The following is a 25204-nucleotide window of genomic DNA, read 5'->3' as shown; positions in this document are numbered from 1 at the left end:
GTTGAGGAATTTGGAAGGTAGTTTTGGGAGGGAGAAAACATATACAGCTTAAAACAATTTATAAAATGAGAAGGAGGAGGAGGTGGAGAAGGGGAGGGGAAAGGGGAAGGAGAAGAAAGGCTATCTGCAGATCAAAGTTCAGAGAAGCAAGAGATCACTGCAGGTGATATAAGAAGTCCTCATAGAGGGAGCTAAGACTTCAGCTAGATCTTTAAAGATGGCTGTTTTCAACAAGACCTTGAGTATTTCTATACTGCAATTCTTCCTGGAAAGGAAGCTCAACCTTAACATTTTCTGATTTCAGTTTTCTTAAGCAGTTTACATTACTTTAGTTCACTTCCATTCAGTTTGAACAAACCCGCCAAAGATCCATGCTTGCATAAAATATTCATTCGCAGTTCTAAACTCATCAAATTTGAAATACTGGGCAGGATGAGTAATCACTTGTTCCTTTACTTGGCTTTCGTGGAGTTGATATTAGGGTCCTAGTGCCTAAAATAGTTTTTCCACAACACTTTGCACAGCCTATCGTGATTAAGATAACCCAGTGTCTAGTGTACGCACATGTCTCTTTTCAGTGCTATATAAAGAAGGGAAACGAGATTTTTTTTAATCAACCCAACAGAGCTAAAATCAAATTTTAACAATGGATTTGCCTTTTTTTCCCTAAACAAGAGTCTTAAGAGCAGATGTTACTACATCTGGCTTCCCTTGCTCTTCTCCAGCTGCAGAAATTAAAACTCACTCAGAATCTGTGACACAATCTATTAGTTTGCAAATGCTGACCAAACCTTTCTTCCCAACCACTTTATTAATGTGCCAGGTGAATGGCTGGGCATGCCCCACCAGAAAAACTTTGTTTCCTAGGTAATTAGCAAGGAATTAAGACTGAGATCACCAACTTCTTGGCTTTTCTCTGCTATGATTTCACATGAGAACGTGATTTAAAGCTTAACTATTTCTTCATCATCAAATCTCCAAGGCCACAGAAATCCCAAAAGGAGTCAAAGAGCAGTGAGGAGAAGTAGTGACTACAGCAGGAACTGTTTAAGTAGATTCCATGTGAGGTTAATAATACATGAATCAGAACAGCAGGTGTTAAGTATATATATTGATTGGGTTTATGCCACTTTGAATACATTATGAACCATCTATAAGTAAAGAACCATGACTATTTCCTAGCTCTGGACCATGCCTAGCAGCTTTGTAGTACTCTGTTTATAAACTACCAACGTGTTGAAATGAAAGTAGGAGCCTAATGTACTCTTCATGAGTATATGACGTACTAATAAGATCAACAAACACACATCCTGGGACCAATAATGCTTCTGGTATAAAATCAGTTCATAATAAAATGAAGTACCTCATCTATTGTAAAATAATGTTAGTTACACATGAAATAAACCAAACATTATTTCAGTTATTTAGAAAATGTTATTTTTCTTAATATTCTTCAAGACGGCTGAACTGAAGCACAGCATGCCCATGGCAAAACAGGGATTATTAAGTAAATATTCAAATCTTCATAATATATTTAATGTGGATTATTTTTAAAGAATACATTTGTCAAGTTGATCTCCCTGAGTTCTTAATTCCGATAACTTTAATTTTAAAATTTTAGAAATTAAGTTAGTTTTTTTAACAAAGCAAACTCTAACAGCATTACTATATATACTACAAAATTTGAAACTCATCAAAACTCCTCTCTTAATCCTTAGGAATTTCAATGAACAATGTACACATAGATGAAATGACCAAAGTTCTAGCCTTTCCGTTTTTTTACCTCCTCTCGTCCAAAGATCTTGTTCTCTTTACTTCTGCCACTCATGCCCATGGCCATACCCTAAACCTTGTAATTAGCAATAACTTCAACTCCTCCATGTTCTTAATTTCAGGCATCCTACCCTCTAACTACCACTACTTCTTTCTGGTTCACTCCTTCTAGTACTCCAACTCCAAAAATCCTTTGACCTCTTCTTGGAACCTCCAATTCATTGATACCACCATCCTTTCACTGTCTCTCTTCCTTGAAATCCTCTTTTTTCCTTACCAGTTTAAAGTGTGTTGTCATTCATTGTAATCACTTTTTGCATGAACCCTCAACTCTCTTGCTCCCTCTGGCTTTGCTATACTCATATGACTCAGCAAAACCACAGTTCTTATTAAATCCAATTATTTGCATTCTTTGCATCAGGCTGATGCAGCTTTACATGGTGGAATTAAAACACACAGCCATAGTGACCATTCTGAATTATGACCAAAAACCTCAATGGTCATTTAACGTTGCCTGGCAATCATACTAAACTTTAAGTAGTTTACTCTCCTACTCATAAAGATGGCTATTTTACATTTTCTCTTTCTCCTCAAATCTCCAAAACCTCCTTTCCAATCCTCATTCTTAACTAATGACTTGTTTCCCACTTCACTGAGCAAATTGAAACAATCAGAAGAGGACTCCCATGGAGTCCCAATACCGGTGCAACCAGAATCTCCACCATCTGTTAATGGAAATGCACTAACCTTGCTCCTACCTAAAGCCAATGCCTCTGCTTGTGCACTAGATCCTATCTGCTATCTCCTATTCAAGAATATCACTTCAGCAATACTCCTCTCTTTCATACAACATCATTTTTTAAAATTTCTACTGGATTATTCCTAATAGCACATGCTATAACCTCTTGATCCATTCCCCCCTACTCTCAATTTACTCCCTCCCACCTCCAGTTGTTTGCTCTCTTTGCAGCAAATCCCTGGAAAGAGTTGTCTATAATTCATCTCCTCCTAATAATCTCTCTTAAACATGTCACTCAGACTTTTCATTCTTATTATCCTGCCAAAATTACTCTCATAAAGCTCACCAATGACTGCAATTGCCATATCCAATGGCCAATGTTCAGTCCTCATGGTTTTTGGCTTATTAGCAGCATTTGATATAGTTGATCACTGCCTCCTTTTTGATACATTTTCTGTGCTTAGCTTTTGGGACACCATTCTCTCTTGGTTTTCCTCCTACCTCCTTGCATGTTCCTTCTAAGGCTTTTGTTGATTCCTCCTCTTTTCTCTATTCTCTTTATGTTGGTGAGACCCAGAACTCAGTCCTTGAAACTCTCCTTTTTTCTATTTACAGTCACTCCTGTCCAAAATTTATATTTCCTGTTCAGGTATTTCTTCCAAACACCAGACTTACATCCAATGACTACATCTTTGCTGAAAAGGCTAAAATATATCTAAAAACTAACACGTATAACACTGAACTCCTGAACTTTCTCCCCAAACCTGCTCCACCTACAGCCTTCCCCTTCACAAATGATGGAAAATTCATCCTTCCAGTTGCTCAGACCAAAATTTTGGAGTTTTCTGTGACTCTTTTCTTTCTCTCATACTCAGTATCTAGTCCATCAGCAAGTTCTATGGGTTTTATTTTCAAAACTCACCCAGAATCTGACCAATTCTTACTATCTCTACTCTACCACAATGGTCTAAACCACCACCATCTCTTTCCTTGTTCACTGCAGTAACATCCTAACTGCTTCTAACCTTGCCCCACTTGAAGCCTATTCTCAACTTAGCAGCCAGAGTGATCCTTTAGAAACCTAGGTCAAATCATGTGATAGCTTTGCTCAAAACTCTGCAGTGACTCCCCATTTCATAAGTCCTCAAAATGTCCTAAAAGGCCCTATATGACCCCCCAACATTACCACTGTGATCTTGTTCCTACTACTCTTCCCCTAGAACCATTATAAGTTTCATATAACTATGGATGATGCTGATTTAGCATTGAGTGAAAAAAGTCTATATGAGATTAAGTGACCCCCAGAAGTATCATGTTGTAAAGTGATCAGCCATCTGTTTATGAAAAATTTAGAAATTTCACAACAAAATTACAAAAATAGACTAAGGATTAGATTAAATGAGCTAATGTATATGAAAGTACTATATAAACTATAAACCAGTATATACATGTAAAGTTTTTTGTTTGTTTGTTTGTTTGTTTGTTTGTTTTTTTCAGTACGCGGGTCTCTCACTGTTGTGGCCTCTCCCATTGCGGAGCACAGGCTCCGGACGCTCAGGCTCAGCGGCCATGGCTCACGGGCCCAGCTGCTCCGCAGCATGTGGGATCTTCCCGGACCGGGACACGAACCCGTGTCCCCTGCATCGGCAGGCGGACTCTCAACCACTGCACCACCAGGGAAGCCCTACATGTAAAGGTTTTTACTATTACACCTAGCTAATAATTTTAAACTTCCAGATATATTTTCAGGCAGAAGGCATGAAGGAAATATTTAAACTTTACTGTACTTATTAAATACAAAAATGACAAAAATGCCACTTTGATGTTCTTTAATTCAAATTTTAATGTTCATTAAACAATCTTGAAGGTAGTGGTTCAAATTACTCCCTAAACTGCAAACTTAGTTACTATTGAATACAATAAAAACTTCACACACATACCCAAAGGCAAAATGTAACCCTTTTTAAAACATTCATACTCAACATGTGTTTCAAAAATGTGCTACTACAGCAAGCTAGAATCAGGCTAACAGACCAGTAATAGTAAGGCAAATTACAGAAGAAGTATAAATGGACACTGCATAAAATATTTTAGAAATTAATGTAACATTTACTAGTGTAGTAAAGGAATATTATTTTAGTGACAACACATATGCAAATGTTCTATTATGGTTTCAAATGCTACCATCTCACCGCAAATGGAATAACATTTTGCCTTTAGTGTTTTTATCTTTACTTATAGCTAATATTTTTTATCCTTTCTGTTCCTGCTCATGAATCTGCTTAAACTAACCACTAAAATAAAATGAATGCCATTAAAAGAGATCATTCAACAGCGCTATGGAAAGGACTTCATCAGTCCACATTATGCTGCCTTCCTCTAATCTGTCATCTAGTTCCTAGTCCATTCAATATTTCCATGAGAAATATTTTCTCATCAAGTTTTCTTCATCCTTATTTAGCTTCATTCCGTTGTCCATGCACAAATGGAGCTACATCAACGCTAACATGACCCAAATTAGAGTCCGCCTATCTTTAAAATCAAGAGCCTTCCTAATTGGACAGAAAACTTTAAATTATTGAGCTCCACTGCCCCTTCTTTGATGGGCACTTTTACATTTTTCCCACTAATACAGAAAAAGATCTAAAAAGCGGAATTTCTTGAGTTGTATTTACATTTAAAAACTGAGAGTCCCTGGGGGGGAACAAAACAATACACAGAAGAGCAGTCATTCAATTCAATGGGACTAAACTGCAAAGAATAAGAAAAGCTTTAGACTGGCAGAATGGGGATTATGTAAACATCATACAACCTGATGAAAAAGAACATGCCCCTAAAATAGCAAAAACCTGTCAGTCTTCTAGTATGACGAGGACCAATCCAAAACAACTGGAAGTGCAAGAAAGCAGCTATGCCAAGTGTACTTGCATCAATTAAGCTCTGGAGCAGTTACTACCTTCTTCAGAGATCACAAGGTTCAACATGTGCCCATCGTCAAAATGCCCACTCTTGCAGGACATGATCAGCATCAAGACTATAATGTTCCATGTTTTAAACTGCAAGTGGAATATCGATTAAGTATCCCAATCATAAACACTTCACAAAAATCTGATTTAGTGCTATACTTATCAATGTGTTTTAACCCAAAAGCCATGATTCCTCTGATGTGAACGAATGTTTATTTAACTTATGGAAGATGGTTATTTAGGGGTCCTAAGCACAGGAAAGCATGTTAAAGTCAACAACTGGACTCATGCAGTTTGCCAGGTTTTGATCTGCTAATAGTTATAATGAGTACTGTATCCATTAAGTGGATAAGTCTTTCCATAGACAACATAAGAATAAATTCAAGCAAAATATACTAATTTAGTTAAGCGCTAACTAACATGATCCAGTACACAGTTGTTAGCTATGACAAATAAGCTCTATGTCTGCTTATGCTTTGTTCACTTCAGATGTTTTCTACACGAAGCATTTAATTTCAGATTTAGTTCAACCTTAGCATGTTTCTTGGCTATCTCTCCTTCCCACCAGTGCATATTTATAAAATGTAAATACAATTTAATAGTAGAATAAAGTAAGCAAAATATATTTAGACAGGTAAAGGTACCATAAACATTTTATAATGTACTGCAAAGCCCAATTAATGTTATTTTAATTTTCCACGATTTTACTATTCCTTGCATTAATGTAGGTTAGCTGAGAGTTAACCATGTAACAGTAAAAGTCTACCTAGGTAATCTGGGGATGAAACAAAAAAGAATTTGGATAGTTCTTAAGATCACTACTCTCCCCTTGAAAAGTAGCCTTGTACAAACTAATAGCAGGAACTTATTTAACATTTGTTCAAATGAAGTGACAAATGGGGTGAATTGGAAATATACAATATATACATATTATATATACGTATATACACACGATACACGTGTGTGTGTGTGTGTGTGTGTGTGTGTGTGTGTGTGTGTGTGTGTTCAAACTGAATATTCTAACTGGCTTATAAAATGAGACCAAAAATTTGTGTTCAATGCATAAAATGTACTACGCAGTAAATTTCTTTGTATGAATGAATTCCCCTTTTGTCTTCCTCAAATAAAAACCTAAATAGTACTCATAAACCTTTTTACAAAATACATTTAGAAGTTTAGCAGATCATATTCTATTTTCAAGGCAGCAAATTTAACATTAACATTAAACATTTAATTATACATGTTTACAAGTAATCTTATTTTCCAGAGTTATTTATGTTTAAATGTAATACATGTAAGGGTCAATGTATTCTGAACAAATAAAAACAAATAACTTTTTCTCATCTGTGTTTTAATTTTTGACACATAATATTGTACAGCACTATAACCAAAGCATATCAAGCTTGAGGATCTATTTAAAACTCGAAAATAAATGAAAGCAAGCTTTTTTACATGGGGAAAAAACAAATGTTTTTCTAATCCATAGTTGCACATTCTACTACAAAAGCATATGTCTCATAGAATGACTAATTTTATCAATTTTTAAGGACTCATATCCCTTGCAACAAATATATGTCAGAGAAAAGATATTAATGTCAATTAACTACAGCCATTCTTAAGTGGAAATGCCTGTTTTATTCCAAGCTCCTCTTTATTTATAACCTAGTAATTCCCTACATTCATAAAACTAAAATATTTTATATATCAATAACTGACTATTTTTAGTTGGACCTTTCTGGTATAATTCTAAAGACTAAAAAAAATCTAGTGTTTACTGATATAACATATGAGGCAGATATGAGAAAGGAAATTTAAGAATTATCCAACACTGGATAAGGCAAAAATTTGTAATCTCAAAGATTTCACAATTTAACAAATATAAAAGGGGTATATAAAATATAAAATATATAAAATATAAAAGCTAAAGACAGCATGATTCTAGAATGTAAGCTCCATGAGAGAAGAGACTGCTTTGTTCACTCTCTTCACCCAGAACAAACACTGCCTGGCACCACAGAATATACTCTATACACACACACGCATGCACACACACACACACACAATTATGACAAATCTAATCATGAGAGATCAAAATTATTGTGAAGAAGTTTTTGTATTTAAATTCTAATAATTAAGTGGATAGAATGAATTTTCCAAAAGTTTACAGATTAAAGACAATATTGCAATGAAGATACTCACTAGGGTATAACTTATGTCCTCCAGAGAACTATTTCAGGTGAGCTCCTCTTGAGTTTTTCTAATTAAACTTGCTTGGATTGAATTCAAGAGGGGAACCATATCATAAAGCATCTCACCCTATTGTCTGTAGTATTATATAGAGCAAGTCTTCAGTGCCTGAATGTTTATTATCCTTTCAGAAGGATCAAGGCCTAACATCTATATATAATAACATTTTATGGATGGTCACATTAAAATTTTTATATCATTTCTGTGAATTTGGTGTGCTTTAATATGGCATTAAACTCAACTTTCTTAAAATAGGTACTGTGTAAATAGCACCTATGTATCCTACTATCAAAATCCATTAAGAGATAGTATAGTCTTACATGATAATTAAGTATGCATTTTAAAAACTGTTTTTACTTCAATAAAGCAGGGAGTCTCACAACTGATACATAATGTAGATAATGCATTAACAAATATAATAATAAAATAAATTTATCCAAATATTGTTTCTGATGATATTAGTATACTTCTTAGGCAAACAATTGAGAGACAGACTTCTTCCAAAATAACTAAAAGCTCAGAATCTAACATATTGCTGTAAGCTATAATGGTTATAACTGTTAATCCAATACACCTTTTATACAAACCCATAAACACATGAGTGGAAAAATAGCACAGATGTTCATCTCTAATGCAATTTCCATTCAATTTCCTAAGTGCGGTCCCTGTGTGCAAACTAGCTTAACATTATGTTTAGCTTGCAAATTCTTTTAATAAATAATGAATGCAATAAAACTAGGAGATCAATGGCAAGCTGAGAAATCTTAAAAAAAAAAAGCCTTTTGTGTTCAGGCTGTTGCCCATTTCAAACTTTAATCCAGAGACAGATCAATATTACTTTTTTCTTTTTAACCCATCACATAAATAGTAGATAGACTAAATGTAGCCTAAATGCTGTTAGCAGCTAGCAGTTGTCAACAACCTGATAAGATCATTGGACACAATCGCAACTGAATGTTTTATACCTTAACATACACACTACATTATACACTATTAACCTGTTTAAAAATAAAAAGGTTATAGAGCAATAAAAATACTGTGGTTCATTATTTTTTAAACTTTCCTGTACTATATATTTTTCCAGTAGTATAATCACAAAGTTTTCACCACTATTTGCTCTAATAAACTAAATAATTGTAATGGGTCAAAATAGTACATGCGTAAGAATAGTTTCAACCTTAGGGGTCCTAGATGAAAGGAAATGTTACTCTTCAAAATTAATTACACCGGAAAGAACTAAGCTATTCCTTTAAATGGAGGGGAATACTTCATGCAAATTTGTGTTGCAATTGGATGTGTCTTGAGATTATCCAAGAAAAAAGTAAATCATTATACTTAAGTATTTCTCTTTCTATTCACAAACTGTAGATAGAAGGAAGGAGAACCCTCTTCTCACTAACTCATTTTCCATAAACGTGCATTCACTGTTTGAAAAGAGATCAAGTCAACTGCCTGGTTTAGTGCTGACATCAAGTAGTATAAATCTAAATAGTTGAGAATCATTTTATGGTAGTAGGTTTGTTTTATTTATTAATTTTTGCCTATTAATAATATTAGAACATCTCCTATGGATTTTCACTAAAAAAATATCAAGAAGTCACTTTCTTTAAAGATACATTTCACTTAAACATTCTAATTTCATATAATAGATTTTGATAGCTTTATATGTATATTTGTGAAAATTTTATGGCATGATTACAAATGGTTTTATAATGGAATTAAAATTTTAGGATGAGTGTCTTTTTATAATTGTATACTTTACATAACTACTTCTTAGCTTTTTTTAAAGCACAGCAATTTGTGCAAAGAATTCTGATGAGAGGAATAAATGTGTGTGTGTGTCCATGATTGTATTCATTTAACAAATGTGAATTAGGTGCCTAATATGTATACAATATCAGGCTTACTAAAGTTTTACAGTGAACATTACTGAAGTTAAAGATAACTCCTCAGAAGTTATTATTACAAATCCAAGGTTTTGTTTTATGTGAAAAATTCAGTTTTATTTTAGGGATATCATTACAGGTAGCGATAAATATATCAGTTTGCTCTTTAGCTATATTATATCCAATTTTGCACAAAACAATGTATATTACATCTTATAATCACATTCTCAGTAGAATAATTTCACCAATTCTAATATATAAATTTATCTTTAAAGAAGGATGTGGCAAGATCTCACCATGAAGACATTCCCATGCTTTAAGCAAAATTTGAAAAAAAAAAGTTAACTTTTGTCCATAACTTACTGAACTTCATTAGAAACTTATTTTTAAACTATACTGTAGATCATAGCATGCATCTTAAGCTTCCAAGATTAGCCTAACACTGGAGATAAAAATGTCCTGAAGAATTTGAGACCTCAATGGTATCAGTTAACAATGTTTCCTCTTTTCCTATTCTAATAAAGCTAACAGTAAAATTATGATGAAAGAATACTGTAAAGGCCTGCAGAGAGGAACTACCTCTGAAAGCTGATTTTTAAAAATATATATTCTCCAGAAAGTTAAACAAGAGAAAAACTGAATATCTTTTTTAAAATCTGTATTTTCAAACATCAGAGATTAACTAAAAAGTTATAACACTGATAACATTAAACTCAACATACTTCACAACAATTAACAGAATTGTTTCTCTCCAAAAACCAAGGCAATGATGCCATGGATGAAATGAAACAAAGTATGATAGTGATGATATTTAATGCAGGTAGGTAATAAATTTCACTAGAGTTATAGAAGTTCCTTTTGGAATGCATATGTTTTTCTATAGTGTAAGAAATTAAATTATAAAAGTAGCACTTACTGTTATTGAATGATTTGTAATTTACAAATAATTACCCAAAATATAAATAGCTGAGACATACTAAAATGAAATAAACTTTTCTAAGATTTTCAGCACTGCAAAGTGAGGAAATGATAAATACACAATGCACAGGCTGTCTCCTTCTTACTAAAAAGAAATATTAAATCCTGAAGGAGTTCTAAATCCCTTGGTAAGAGTACATTGCAGCTGCATTAAGCCAACAAGAAGCTTATTAGTAAGGATTTAAAAACTAACACCCTTCTGTAATCAATTTGGATACAGCATTATTCTATTTATAGTGACACTTTCAATGTGTCCCAATCATATATTACTAATTCTCATTTTTCCTACCATGATTACATATTAATGTGGAGGCACTATTAAGCAGCTACACTATATTTAGCTTTTAAGATACTGATTTCCACCATTTTGGAAGAGTTAACGTAGCATGAAAATTAACAATCTTTCCCATGAAGAAACTTATGATTGGTTCGTTATTTTTCTCTGATTCCTAAATAAAATAAAATAAATTTAGTTGTTCTAGCAGAAAATGTAAAAACGGATGCAGCCACTTTAAAAGCTTCAATCTCTTTGACATTGTTGGCAGTGTATGGGAACATTAATGCATCTGTCATGATAACAAGCTAAGAATAACATCTAGACATCAAACCGAGCAGAGAATCCATCTGAAGTGATTCATTCAGATCTGTCTCATTGATTTATTAAACACAGGGCAACATCTGCAGCCTCACAGAGCCGCTTGGTGAAATTAATGCAAGATCAATTCAAATGGAAAAAAGTGTAAAAGAGATAAATCAAAACACAATTTGCATGCAGTTCCACAATCAGGCTTATTGGGTGCAAATGCTCGATTTCCCTTCCAAAGCAAATGTGTTTAAATGTTGTTTTATCTTTTTAAAATTGTGTGATCTGAAGTGACAGTGAAGAGTTTTGCAGGTTGAGATGGTGAAAGGGAAGAAAAGGAGGAAAAAAATGCTACCAAAGACCTTTTGAATATGCAACAAGAATATCATTAATACCTAATTGTTTTCCTTTTGGGGAAAGGTTTGATGTCCTTTCTCTGAAAACATGATCTTTTCAGTTTTTGTCAATTAGGGCAGTTTTAATGTATATTTGAGATGTATAGAGTGGATATATCTAAATCATTTGTTTCTTGAAATGCACCAGATAAAGTGCCACTGGAGATATAGACTGCCAACTGAAATATAATATATTATGATTAGGATTTCTCACAATTACATTTGCCAGCTGGAAGCACTTTTAAAACATCTAGAGATTTCATTAAGACAAAATAAGTTTACTTAAGAAAGCAGCAAACAATTCAGACTTGATATTTTATACAGTTATTTGGGATTTCCTGTATGAAACCATCTAAAACATCAATGTCTGAAGACCATCACTTCTTAATTATTTATTGGCATTCATGTACTATACACTGAGGTTAATATCATATATAAATATCCAAAGATATTCTCCATCATACCATGCATCATTTATTTAATACAATATCCCTCACCCAATAATGAGTGTTTGGGACAAATATGAAATCCAGCTAAAGTATTAGATAAATACAAATATTGTTGGTTATACAGAAGTGTGCATTTAAAATGAATGTACACGTGGAGGTTCTGTGCACTGGCACATGACTAGATTGCTTTAATTATAATCTTGACATCATTATCTAATAAAAGACAGTGCATTGTTGACTATGTGACTACTTTTAACAGACATGACTATCCCCTCATTATCCCATGAATTAAAATGTCTGCATTTACTGCCCAGATTAATTTCTAAAACCTTTTATCATTTCCGAAAATGTAAGTCATACAAAATATTAGCCCAGGAAAGTGATGCAAGTTCTTCAAAAATTTGATTTTGTTTAACTTTACTATGAATGAAAATATCAATTTTCAAAGTAAATTGTTATTCTTTATGGATTATGAACTATATTCATCAAGTGTGAATACAAAGCCAAACTCATTGAATGCTTAAAATAATCATATTTCTAGTACTTGAAAGCAGTAGTTTTAAATTGTTGTAAAAGTCAGTATAAGTCACATAAAGTTATTCTAATGTGGAAGCCCATTTATGTTCTGTTCACACAGTCAAAATAACAATAAACCACAACTGGACCATTTACATTTTTACTTAAAAAAATGAACTTTATTAATTTGAATATATGTTGAATCATGTCTCTAAATGCATTAAAGTGTTTTCTTAATCATACATTCTTGTTTCTTTAAGCATCCATTTAACTATATGTAAATGACTGAATAACATTTAATCAGCTGGTCCTCAAATGAAATTAAATGCTGATCATGAAATCTGACAATGTAACTCTTATATAGATAGGTAGATAAAGAGAGATAACACTATAATGTATTGGCTGATTTTTCACATTTACTGAATACCAATTTTTAATTTAATATTTTACTGTCACATTAAACTTTGAAGAATTTAGTAAAGAAAATCCATTGCATAAGAGTGAGATTTTTAGACATTTGCTTTCTGACCTGCCTGCACTCTCTGATATTAAAACTCCAAGTTCTCTTGGACAAGAATTAGAAAAAATAATCATGGTGCTTTATCTGCAAAAACAAAGATCTAAAACAAGGTAACAATTTTTCCTATTTGGTTTGGGTCTTTTTATCATTTCTTAATAACCATCAAAATAATCTTCTTTACAATTAATTTCTGAAGCTAAAGGGCATCAAGGAAAAGTACTTATATAGCCCTCTGCAACTGCAGTGATGTAAAGCTTGACTTATTTAATAGAACAATGAATAGTCAAGAGTTTTAGTCTTTCTATTCTCTAGTAGCTGAGGCAGGTATTATTTTCCAACTTCTTTTCTGGGAAGACAACTTTGAATATTTTGATAATTAGCTAATAAAAGTATTTAATGTAAGAAACTGAATTCTTTTTGTGGCTTTCAGTACTGTCAAAGAAACGATTATATATGTATTTTACTCATTCATTTTTCTTCAGTGTGCATTAATAAAAACATGCCCTGAGCTAAATCAAAGTGCCACTTAGTGGCAATACCTTAAGATCTTTGAAAACGACCAATTTGAAAATGGTCTATTTTGTGTGTTCTGGAATAGTGTAGGAAGCATTCCAAATTAAAATACCCTAAATCAGGACTTATACTCTTCCCCAGTTATCTGACAGAGAGGGGGAGAAATGTTTGTTATGTAGGAAAAGAAAATTGCCAATGACACCATTACAAATAGGCCTTCCATTCTACAATACACTATGGAAATTTATCCATCAGGACATGAAGATGAATCTCTTTTCTCAAATAAGAATAGTATGTAGGAGTTTCCACTCGGACTTTTTCCTTGCACTTTTCCCCCTTTTAACTTAAAGTGCTAGGAAGTCACGAATCCTAAAAGACAATCCTCTTTAGCCAAGTCTCCAATGGTACATCGCTCATCTCCTTTGAGCATCTCTATAACCTCTTCTGATCCATCTTTCACTCCCTCTCATGGCATCATTCAGCTCATATCCTACATCTCTTTTCTCTTACTGGCTCTGTGTCTCATCTACCTTATTTTGTCTCTCTTGGGTCTCATTCCTATTTACAGCCCTCATCTTTCTTTTCACTGAACAGAAAAGTCATAGAAATAATGTTTACTTAAATACTAATTTACAATTTTATAAAATCATTCAGATGTTGGGAATGATTTAAAGTACACGTATCTGTAAATAATGTTACCTCAAGTCATAAGACATTCATTACAAGCATTATCATATTTTGTGGTTTTTAACTATGTGATGATGAGGGCATTTTGCAACAAAATTTGGTAATGTTAATTAGTTTTTTTCCAGAAATTGTGAGGGTTTGTTTACTATCTAGAAACTTCAATATAGATGTTTCTAGTAGTTTTCTTCATCTTTATTTATAGATTGAATTCATAGAATATATTTCATAAATTTTTACAATTATATATTGCAACACTTGTAACACAATTATAGAAAATGCATGCAGTAAATAAATACAAAGAAAAAACCGCCATAGGAAGCACATGCATCATATCTCAAATATATTTCTTCTTACATTTTTAAGATTTCTCTATCACCTTTATATGTGCACATACACAAAAGCAATCTAAACTCCAAAAAAAGTTGGCATTGTAAATGCTGTGATAAGGATTAAATAAAACTTAACTGAATAAAAATAATAACCTAAAAACACATCATATAACAGGGTCCAAAAATAGTATAAGAACACTTGCCTCTGGATACAGAGAAATTTATCATTTTTTCCTTCAGTAAGTAGCTCTAATAAAAATTAAAGTTTCTATTTACAGAGGAAAGCATCAAAATCACATTAAAATACTAATCTTTTTTTTAAATGAAAGTCATAGATTTTGCTCAAGGGTGTGTAAATTAATTATTAAAGAAGGTAGAATTTCCTATGTGTAATCATTGTTCTTCTTTAAGAGTGGGCATTTGTAAGAGAGAGAGAAGAGGGAAGGGGGAAAGGAGGAGAAGGAGGAGAAAAAGAAGATAAAGAGGGAGGAGGAGGAGGAGGAGAGAAGATAGGTTTTCAGGTCTGCGATTGTTTAAATCTTTTCAAATGACAACAAATAAACTAGATGGCCCTCATCTGAAGTCCCTGGTAACCCTCTGAGTTTGTGTATTAGTAGAGTGCTTTGTGGTCAAAATAAAATTTCCTTTCTACTCTTAAAACCTATATTTGCTTATTTTATTGAGGGAGCAGTTATCCTTTGTGTTTTAAGGCCATCCATCTTCCTTAAGAAAATGTGATCTAATAAACCAGGTTTTTAAGCCCCAGATATGAATCAGGTAAGAGTTCTCATATGAACAGGTTTCTGTTTAATTGCTAGAACACAGGAGAACACTGCTCAAAGGGAAAAAAAGAAAAACAAAAGGTTCCCTTGTAAGTTCTGTACCATTATCTGATTGTAGCAGTCAGCAACAGTTTGTCTACAAGTTGCCAGTATACTTCAACTATACATAGTAATTTGGATTTTACAACAGATGTGACAACTGAGTTAGTTTTGGTTCATAAACCCAGAGATCTTATGATCTAAAGTTGCATTGTAAGAAAGTCTACCTCTGCAGAAGTTTTCTGCAAAATGATCAACAGCAGTGCTATTTTACAACGAAACCCTTTGCCCCCTTTAGCCTGGTGATGGTGGTTTGGCTTGTATGTTAATCACATCTGCCAAATGTGTACTTAGGATCCTAACAGATATTAACAGACTGCAGATGGAATAAATACTAAGAAGACTAATTTACAGGTCTTTAAAAAAAATCAAATAATCTTGAATATAGTTTACTTTTCTATTTTTAAAAAACTCAGGAACATTGAATAAAATTTGCTTATGGACATATGCAAATGGCTATTTTTCTATAATGTACTTCTAAGCTGTGATATGAAGGAGGTACACTTACAACCAGAGAAGCTGGCCATCATCATTTATGGAATCCTCTCTCTGGGGGAATGGGATCCTTCCAACTGTTTGCCTGGGGGGAAGAGCTGAAAGCATCCTCTCTGGAAAACCTGCCAACTTTTACTCCGACCCCCAACCCGGTCCCAGCCCCAGCGTTCATGCCCCACATTGCCCTCTGCAGATGACCCAAAGGGATGATCCCAGGAAAGTGACATCTGTCATCATTCTTTAAAAAAAAAAGGCTCCATCGACTTTCCTGTATCTTGTACGGGGAAGCTTTGCGCAGCAGGCGTGAGCACTTGTCCTCACGCTCTCTCTCTCTCTCTCTGTCTGTCTCTCTCTCACACACACACCCAGACACACACACACACCATCACCATCACCACCACCACACACCAACGCACTCTCACAACAAACACACAGGATGGGGAACGAATCACCCTCTGGGATGGATTCTAGACTTCCGACCCTCTGCATCCCCCAAATGCTGTGTTCTGGATTGCCAGCTTAGGAGCCCAGTTTACAGCTCAGCCAGCCCACTCATCCAGAAAGCCCTTGGTGTCCGTGTTCAGGAGAAAAACCTATCCGACCCATACGGCCACAAAAGAGCAGGAAAGAAAACCAAATAGAGAAATTAACAAATAACCACAAGCAGCCAGAAAGCCATGCAAGATATGGGAGAAAGGCTGGAAACTTTCAGTACAGGACCGCAAACGGAAGTTTGTGCGGGATTTTCTTAGACCCAAGCCCTGCCACTGAGCTCAGACTAGAAAGGACAGGCAATTAATGAGTCCTTCCAGTCCTCTTTCCCCACCGTCTTACACCGTAAAGAGTACAGCAAGCTAGTTAAGACTCGCTCTCTACAAAGTTGGATGAGAGTGAGACATGCAGAAGAGGGCAAAGGGGGAAGAGCGAGCCAATAAACGAGTATCTCACCTGGCATTGGTGCAATCGGTGAACAAAGTTTCAAAGTCTTTCCTGGTGATGAGTTTGCAGCGGTTGACCCCGGGCTGGATGGCCCCCAGCCCGCGGAGGATCCGGACCTGCTCGACAGTACACACCACCGGAGATATGTCCAGTCTCTTCAGCTTGGTGTACACTGTATGCAACCCTCCCACCAGGTGCTTGAGAAAGAGATCAAAGACTTGCGGCAGGCAGATCAGTTCCTGGCCGTCCAACAGGAACGAAGCTACCTTCACCCCATGCATGTCGACCATCCTGCACTCGTTGGTGTTGTTGCCGCTGCCTCCGCTGGCACTACCGACCCCGCCAGCCCCCGCGCTGCCGCTGTGGTTATTAGCCATGAAACTGTTGATCATATTGGGGGTGAGACGAGGAGGCTCTCCAGGAGTCGAGTACAGGGGTTCGGCCCGAAATAAGCCCCCCGCGACGCCTGTGCCGCTGGAAGCTGCAGAGATCACCGGAGGTGCGGAGACGGCCATGGTCATTCAGTCTCAAATCGTTGGTCTTCAGGCCTTCGCTCTCTTGCCCTGTCTCTTCTAGGTCTCCTCCTACTCTCTCCCTCACTCTCTCGCTCTCTCTCTGGCGCGCTTTCGCTTGCTCCCAACTGTTTGCAATTCTACAGTAGCTAGGCTCACGCTCACCCACCACCCAGCAAACCGTAAGCGGCCCAGACCAGTGGCGGCCCGAAACCCCACCCCCACCACACCCCCTCCCGAGACTGGCAGCGCCCCCCAGCCAATGGGTCCCAACCCCTCGGCTCCCGAGCGCGCCGAATGGCTGCCGCCCACGAAGAGGTGGAGACTCCTGGCCTGCCTCCCGACTACCTGAGGCAGTTCAGGGCCAGCGGGTGAATGGGGATGGAGCCCGAGAAGGGGGCGGTGTGGTGCTTCTGCTTCATGCCTAGCAGTCTGACGAGAGAACGTCCAGTTATTACGCAGAGCTCTCAAAGTGGCCTAGGATACGAACTCCTCCCCTCCGCGCCCCAAGAGTGTCGAGGTGGGAACACAAAGGGGGATTCCAGACTGTGCCTCGCCCCAATCTGCTGCCACCCCGCACCCGGGTTCAGTCGAGGAAAGAGAGGTGGCAGCTCCAATTCCATTTGCACATTGCTCCCAAACTCTGCGGGAGCTAAGAAATGGCTTCGCCTAGCTTCCAAGAAGATGAGTCCAGTGAGTTCAGAAGTAAACAGTCAGCCTTTCTCCAGCCCATCTAGCGCGCTTGGTGTAAGTTCTCCCACATGCAGTGCACAGAGGAACTAGCGTCCAATATCGCACTCAAATCACAGTCGCGGGTTGCTAACCCGCTCCTATGCACTGACAATCAGCAGGCACAGCGAGCCTGTGAACACTTTGGAAACAGGCAGACTTGGTTTTGGGTGGCGGACGGACGCCTCTTTTTACGGAACTTCCGCCGCTATCCTGGAACAGACTCGGCTTTCTATGTCGCCATCCCTTAGTTTCAGGATTGCCCTGTCCCATCCTCGGCTAAAATTGATAAGAAAAGTTCCTTTATGTCTCAAGACAGTCATTACAGAATATGAGAGAAGAGCCAGGGTTTGTGCTCTTTAATATTGCATTTTCTTCCGTTGTCTGTGGGCTTGGATGGTTCAGTGATTAGAGCTCCACGTCCTGAAGTGTAGCTCAAGATTCCTCCTTCCCCACTTGTCAAGTGCCCTCAAACGCACTGTAAGAGCTCATAATAAGCAAAATGTCTAGGCAAGGTATGTTCCAGGGAAAAGGCATGGTGTTTTCCACACATCATGTGGTGGTTAGATCACTAGCAAAGTTGTTTGAAGACTGCTTGTCGACCTTTCAATTCTTAGGTATTTCCTTTCCTGTGCTCCTCTCCTCTAGAGGCTGTTATTCAGAAAGTGAAATCCATGCTTTTGCTTCCTTACAAAAGGTTATCAATGATACAGCTAAGACGTCTCCAATACTCTTACAGAATGTAAATAATTTTAGCAACTTACTGAATTTTACTCAGATCTTGTACTTAGCAGTATCAAAGAGTAGGAATAAGTGGGCTTCTTTTCCCTCCCTTAGTAAGACATAAATGTCCTAAATTGGATTTTTCAGCCTCTCTCTTCAACATCTTTTCTCCTTTTATCATTTCATCAACCAAGTAGTAAGAACTATCCTTTGAGTCACTTTAAAGTTTCAATTTTTAATTGTATGGAGTCAAAATGCTAAGAAGTTATGATGATAGTTGCTTTTGGAATAACGGTGAAAAGTGACTCTAACATAATGGACTGTAATGGGTGCAGCCACAAAAGGCATTGAATTGTTCTTGCTAGTTTGCTACTGTTGTGGAAAGAAAATAAGAAGGAACAAAAAAGGACAATTGAGAAAGATTATCAGAAAGATTATCAGATTATTCTGAAAAGTAGAGATTTTCAGAAAAGAATAGGAAAGCACTAATAGAAATGTTGGTATTTACCAGGATTTTTAAAGATAAATCCCAAATTGTGTTCAACAAGTGTTTTGACAGAAATGTCTATTAAGCTGTGTGCTGAAATAACTCAACTTTGATAACTGAGTGTGATTGAAATTTCGAGGTGAATAAGTTTGACTTTAAAAGGGAAGGTTTTTGGGTGTTTTTTTTTTTTAGAAATTTCTCTAACTGCATTAAAAATCCTAAGGCCAAGCTGTGCTCCCTGTGTATTGCTACCCTCACATTATCAAATCCTTTTTATTCGCAGGGTGGTTTGGAGTTTTCAGGAATGGGATGTTGCACAGATGTTTCAATATTTCAAATTTAAGAAATTCTGATATGTAAAAAGGGAAGGTAGAACATTCAGGCTGAAATCACTATTTGTAATATTGAAAAACAAAAGTTGTTTTCAATAACAAACAGTTACTTTTTGTTATTGAAAACAACTTTTGAAAAGGCTCAAACTAGATATGTCATATATTTAATGTGATCTATCAGATATGTAGTAATATTTTTTTAACATCTTTATTGGGGTATAATTGCTTTACAATGGTGCGTTAGTTTCTGCTTTATAACAAAGTGAATCAGTTATACACATACATATGTTCCCATATGTCTTCCCTCTTGCGTCTCCCTCCCTCCCACCCTCCCTGTCCCACCCCTCCAGGCTCTCACAAAGCACCAAGCCAATATCCCTGTGCCATGCGGCTGCTTCCCACTAGCTATCTACCTTACTACGTTTGTTAGTGTGTATATGTCCATGACTCTCTCTCCTCCTGTCACAGCTCACCCTTCCCCCTCCCCATATCCTCAAGTCCGTTCTCCAGTAGGTCTGCGTCTTTATTCCTGTCTTACCCCTAGGTTTTTCATGACATTTCTTTTCTTAAATTCCATATATATGTGTTAGCATACGGTATTTGTCTTTTTCTTTCTGATTTACTTCACTCTGTATGACAGACTCTAGGTCTATCCATCTCATTACAAATAGCTCAATTTCGTTTCTTTTTAAGGCTGAGTAATATTCCATTGTATATATGTGCCACATCTTCTTTATCCATTCATCCAATGATGGACACTTAGGCCGTTTCCATCTCTGGGCTATTGTAAATAGAGCTGCAATGAACATTTTGGTACATGACTCTTTTTGAATTTTGGTTTTCTCAGGGTATATGCCCAGTAGTGGGATTGCTCGGTCATATGGTAATTCTATTTGTAGTTTTTTAAGGAACCTCCATACTGTTCTCCATAGTGGCTGAACCAATTCACATTCCCACCAGCAGTGCAAGAGCGTCCCTTTTCTCCACACCCTCTCCAGCATTTATTGTTTCTAGATATTTTGATGAATGGCCATTCTGACTGGTGTGAGATGATATCTCATTGTAGTTTTGATCTGCATTTCTCTAATGATTAATGATGTTGAGCATTCTTTCATGTGTTTGTTGGCATTCTGTATATCTTCTTTGGAGAAATGTCTATTTAGGTCTTCTGCCCATGTTTGGATTGGGTTGTTTGTTTTTTTGTTATTGAGCTGCATGAGCTGCTTGTAAATTTTGAAGATTAATCCTTTGTCAGTTGCTTCATTTGCAAATATTTTCTCCCATTCTGAGGGTTGTCTTTTGCTCTTGTTTATGGTTTCCTTTGCTGTGCAAAAGATTTGAAGTTTCATTAGGTCCCGTTTGTTTATTTTTGTTTTTATTTCAATTACTCTAAGAGGTGGGTCAGAAAGGATCTTCCTGTGAGTGTTCTGCCTATGTTTTCCTCTAAGAGTTTGATAGTTTCTGCCCTTACATTTAGCTCTTTAATCCATTTTGAGCTTATTTTTGTGTATGGTGTTAAGGAGTGATCTAATCTCATACTTTTACATGTACCTGTCCAGTTTTCCCAGCACCATTTATTGAACTGGCTGTCCTTTATCCACTATACATTCCTGCCACCTTTATCAAAGATAAGGTGACCATATGTGCGTGGGTTTATCTCTGGGCTTTCTATCCTGTTCCATTGATCTATCTTTCTGTTTTTGTGCCACTACCACACTGTCTTGATTACTGTAGCTTTGTAGTATAGTCTGAAGTCAGGGAGCCTGATTCCTCCAGCTCCTTTTTTCGTTCTCAAGATTGCTTTGGCTATTTGGGGTCTTTTGTGTTTCCATACAAATTGCGAAATTTTTTGTTCTAGTTCTGTGAAAAATGCCGGTGGTAGTTTGATAGGGATTGCATTGAATCTGTAGATTGCTTTGGGTAGTAGAGTCATTTTCACAATGTTGATTCTTCCAATCCAAGAACATGGTATATCTCTCCATCTATTTGTATCGTCTTTAATTTCTTTCATCAGTGTCTTATAATTTTCTGCATACAGGTCTTTTGTCTCCTTAGGTAGGTTTATTCCTAGATATTTTATTCTTTTTGTTGCAATGGTAAATGGGAGTGTTTTCTTGATTTCACTTTCAGATTTTTCATCATTAGTATATAGGAATCGCAGAGATTTCTGTGCATTAATTTTATATCCTGCTACTTTACCAAATGCATTGATTAGTTCTAGTAGTTTTCTGGTAGCATCTTTAGGATTCTCTATGTATAGTATCATGTCATCTGCAAACAGTGACAGCTTTACTTCTTCTTTTCCGATTTGGATTCCTTTTATTTCCTTTTCTTCTCTGATTGCTGTGGCTAAAACTTCCAAAACTATGTTGAATAAGAGTGGTGAGAGTGGGCAACCTTGTCTTGTTCCTGATCTTAGTGGAAATGCTTTCAGTTTTTCACCATTGAGGATGATGTTGGCTGTGGGCTTGTCATATATGGCCTTTATTATGTTGAGGAAAGTTCCCTCTATGCCTACTTTCTGCAGGGTTTTTATCATAAATGGCTGTTGAATTTTGTCAAAAGCTTTCTCTACATCTATTGAGATGATCATATGGTTTTTCTCCTTCCATTTGTTAATAAGGTTTATCACATTGATAGATTTGCGTATATTGAAGAATCCTTGCATTCCTGGAATAAACCCCACTTGATCATGGTGTATGATACTTTTAATGTGCTGTTGGATTCTGTTTGCTAGTATTTTGTTGAGGATTTTTGCATCTATGTTCATCAGTGATATTGGCCTGTAGTTTTCTTTCTTTGTGACATCCTTGTCTGGTTTTGGTATCAAGGTGATGGTGGCCTTGTAGAAGGAATTTGGGAGTGTTCCGCCCTCTGCTATATTTTGGAAGAGTTTGAGAAGGATAGGTGTTACCTCTTCTCTAAATGTTTGATAGAATTCGCCTGTGAAGCCATCTGGTCCTGGGCTTTTGTTTGTTGGAAGATTTTTAATCACAGTTTCAATTTCAGTGCTTGTGATTGGTCTGTTCATATTTTCTATTTCTTCCTGATTCAGTCTTGGCAGGTTATGCATTTCTAAGAATTTGTCCATTTCTTCCAGATTGTCCATTTCATTGGCACAGAGTTGCTTGTAGTAATCTCTCATGATCTTTTTTATTTCTGCAGTGTCAGTTGTTACTTCTTTTTCATTTCTAATTCTATTGATTTGAGTCTTCTCCCTGTTTTTCTTGATGAGTCTGGCTAGTGGTTTATCTATTTTGTTTATCTTCTCAAAGAACCAGCTTTTAGTTTTATTGATCTTTGCTATCATTTCCTTCATTTCTTTTTCATTTATTTCTGATCTGATTTTTATGATTTCTTTCCTTCTGCTAGCTTTGGGGTTTTTTTTGTTCTTCTTTCTCTAATTGCTTGAGGTGCAACGTTAGGCTGTTTATTCGAGATGTTTCCTGCTTCTTAAGGTGGGCTTGTATTGCTATAAACTTCCCCCTTAGATTGGCTTTTGCTGCATCCCATAGGTTTTTGGTCGTTATGTCTCCACTGTCATTTGTTTCTAGGTATTTTTTTATTTCCTCTTTGATTTCTTCAGTGATCACTTCATTATTAAGTAGTGTATTGTTTAGCCTCCATGTGTTTTTATTTTTTACAGATATTTTCCTGTAAGTGATATCTAGTCTCATGGCGTTGTGGTCGGAAAAGATACTTGATACAATTTCAATTGTCTTAAATTTACCAAGGCTTGATTTGTGACCCAAGATATGATCTATCCTGGAGGATGTTCCATGAGCACTTGAGAAAAATGTGTATTCTGTTGTTTTTGGACGGAGTGTCCTATAAATATCAATTAAGTCCATGTTGTTTAATGTATCATTTAAAGCTTGTGTTTCCTTATTTATTTTCATTTTGGATGATCTGTCCATGGGTGAAAGTGGGGCGTTAAAGTCCCCTACTATGAATGTGTTCCTGTCGATTTCCCCTTTTATGGCTGTTAGTATTTGTCTTATGTATTGAGGTGCTCCTATGTTGGGTGCATAAATATTTACAATTGTTATATCTTATTCTTGGATCGATCCCTTGATCATTATGTAGTGTCCTTCTTTGTCTCTTTTAATAGTCCTTATTTTAAAGTCTATTTTGTCTGATATGAGAATTGCTACTCCAGCTTTCTTTTGGTTTCCATTTGCATGGAATATCTTTTTCCATCACCTTACTTTCAGTCTGGTTGTGTCTCTAGGTCTGAAGTGGGTCTCTTGTACACAGCATATATAAGGGTCTTGTTTTTGTATCCATTCAGCCAATCTGTGTCTTTTGGTTGGAGCATTTATTCCATTTACATTTAAGGTAATTATCGATATGTATGTTCCTATTCCCATTTTCTAAATTGTTTTGGGTTCGTTATTATAGGTCTTTTCCTTCTCTTGTGTTTCTTGTCTACAGAAGTTCCTTTAGCATTTGTTGTAAAGCTGGTTTGGTGGTGCTGAACTCTCTAAGCTTTTGCTTGTCTGTAAAGGTTTTAATTTCTCCATCAAATCTGAATGAGATCCTTGCTGGGTAGAGTAGTCTTGGTTGCAGGTTTTTCTCCTTCATCACTTTCAGTATGTCCTGCCACTCCCTTCTGGCTTGTAGGGTTTCTGCTGAGAGATCAGCTGTTAACCTTATGGGGATTCCCTTGTGTGTTATTTGTTGTTTTTGCCTTGCTGCTTTTAATATGCTTTCTTTGTATTTAATTTTTGACAGTTTGATTAATATGTGTCTTGGTGTATTTCTCCTTGTATTTATCCTGTATGGGACTCTCTGTGCTTCCTGGACTTGATTAACTATTTCCTTTCCCATATTAGGGAAGTTTTCAACTATAATCTCTTCAAAGATTTTCTCAGTCCCTTTCTTTTTCTCTTCTTCTTCTGGAACCCCTATAATTCGAATGTTGGTGCATTTAATGGTGTCCCAGAGGTCTCTGAGACTGTCCTCAGTTCTTTTCATTCTTTTTTCTTTATTCTGCTCTGCAGTAGTTATTGCCACTATTGTATCTTCCAGGTCACTTATCCATTCTTCTGCCTCAGTTATTCTGCTATTGATCTCATCTAGAGTACTTTTAATTTCATTTATTGTGTTGTTCATCGTTGCTTGTTTCATCTTTATTTCTTCTAGGTCCTTGTTAACTGTTTCTTGCATTTTGTCCATTCTATTTCCAAGATTTCAGATCATCCTTACTATCATTATTCTGAATTCTTTTTCAGGTAGACTGCCTATTTCCTCTTCATTTGTTAGGTCTGGTGCATTTTTATCTTGCTCCTTTATCTGCTGTGTGTTTTTCTGTCTTCTCATTTTGCTTATCTTACTGTGTTTGGGGTCTCCTTTTTGCAGGCTGCAGGTTCGTAGTTTCCACTGTTTTTGATGTCTGTCTGCAGTGGCTAAGGTTGGTTCAGTGGGTTGTGTAGGCTTCCTGGTGGAGGGGACTAGTGCCTGTGTTGTGGTGGGTGAGGATGGATCTTGTCTCTCTAGTGGGCAGGTTCACGTCTGGTGGTGTG

The 25204-nt window shown here is 36.3% G+C and overlaps 1 protein-coding gene across 5 annotated transcripts in view; it reads right to left on the bottom strand.

Annotated features, from left to right (window-relative positions):
• The window catches only part of DACH2 (dachshund family transcription factor 2), a 634770-nt gene extending 617194 nt beyond the window's left edge, over positions 1-17576 (bottom strand). For all 5 annotated transcript variants that reach the window (XM_079910014.1, XM_079910011.1, XM_079910012.1 and 2 more), the window contains exon 1: positions 16906-17576. In XM_079910014.1, coding sequence (XP_079766140.1) covers positions 16906-17417 — 512 coding nt within the window. In that variant the 5' untranslated portion in view covers positions 17418-17576. The remainder of the gene's footprint in view (positions 1-16905) is intronic.
• Between the last annotated feature and the right edge of the window lie 7628 nt (positions 17577-25204).

Source organism: Stenella coeruleoalba, assembly GCF_951394435.1.
Source record: "Stenella coeruleoalba genome assembly, chromosome: X".
Taxonomy (NCBI): Eukaryota; Metazoa; Chordata; class Mammalia; order Artiodactyla; family Delphinidae; genus Stenella; species Stenella coeruleoalba.
Note: the sequence above shows the minus strand (reverse complement) of the source record. Positions and strands in the feature narration are given on the sequence as shown.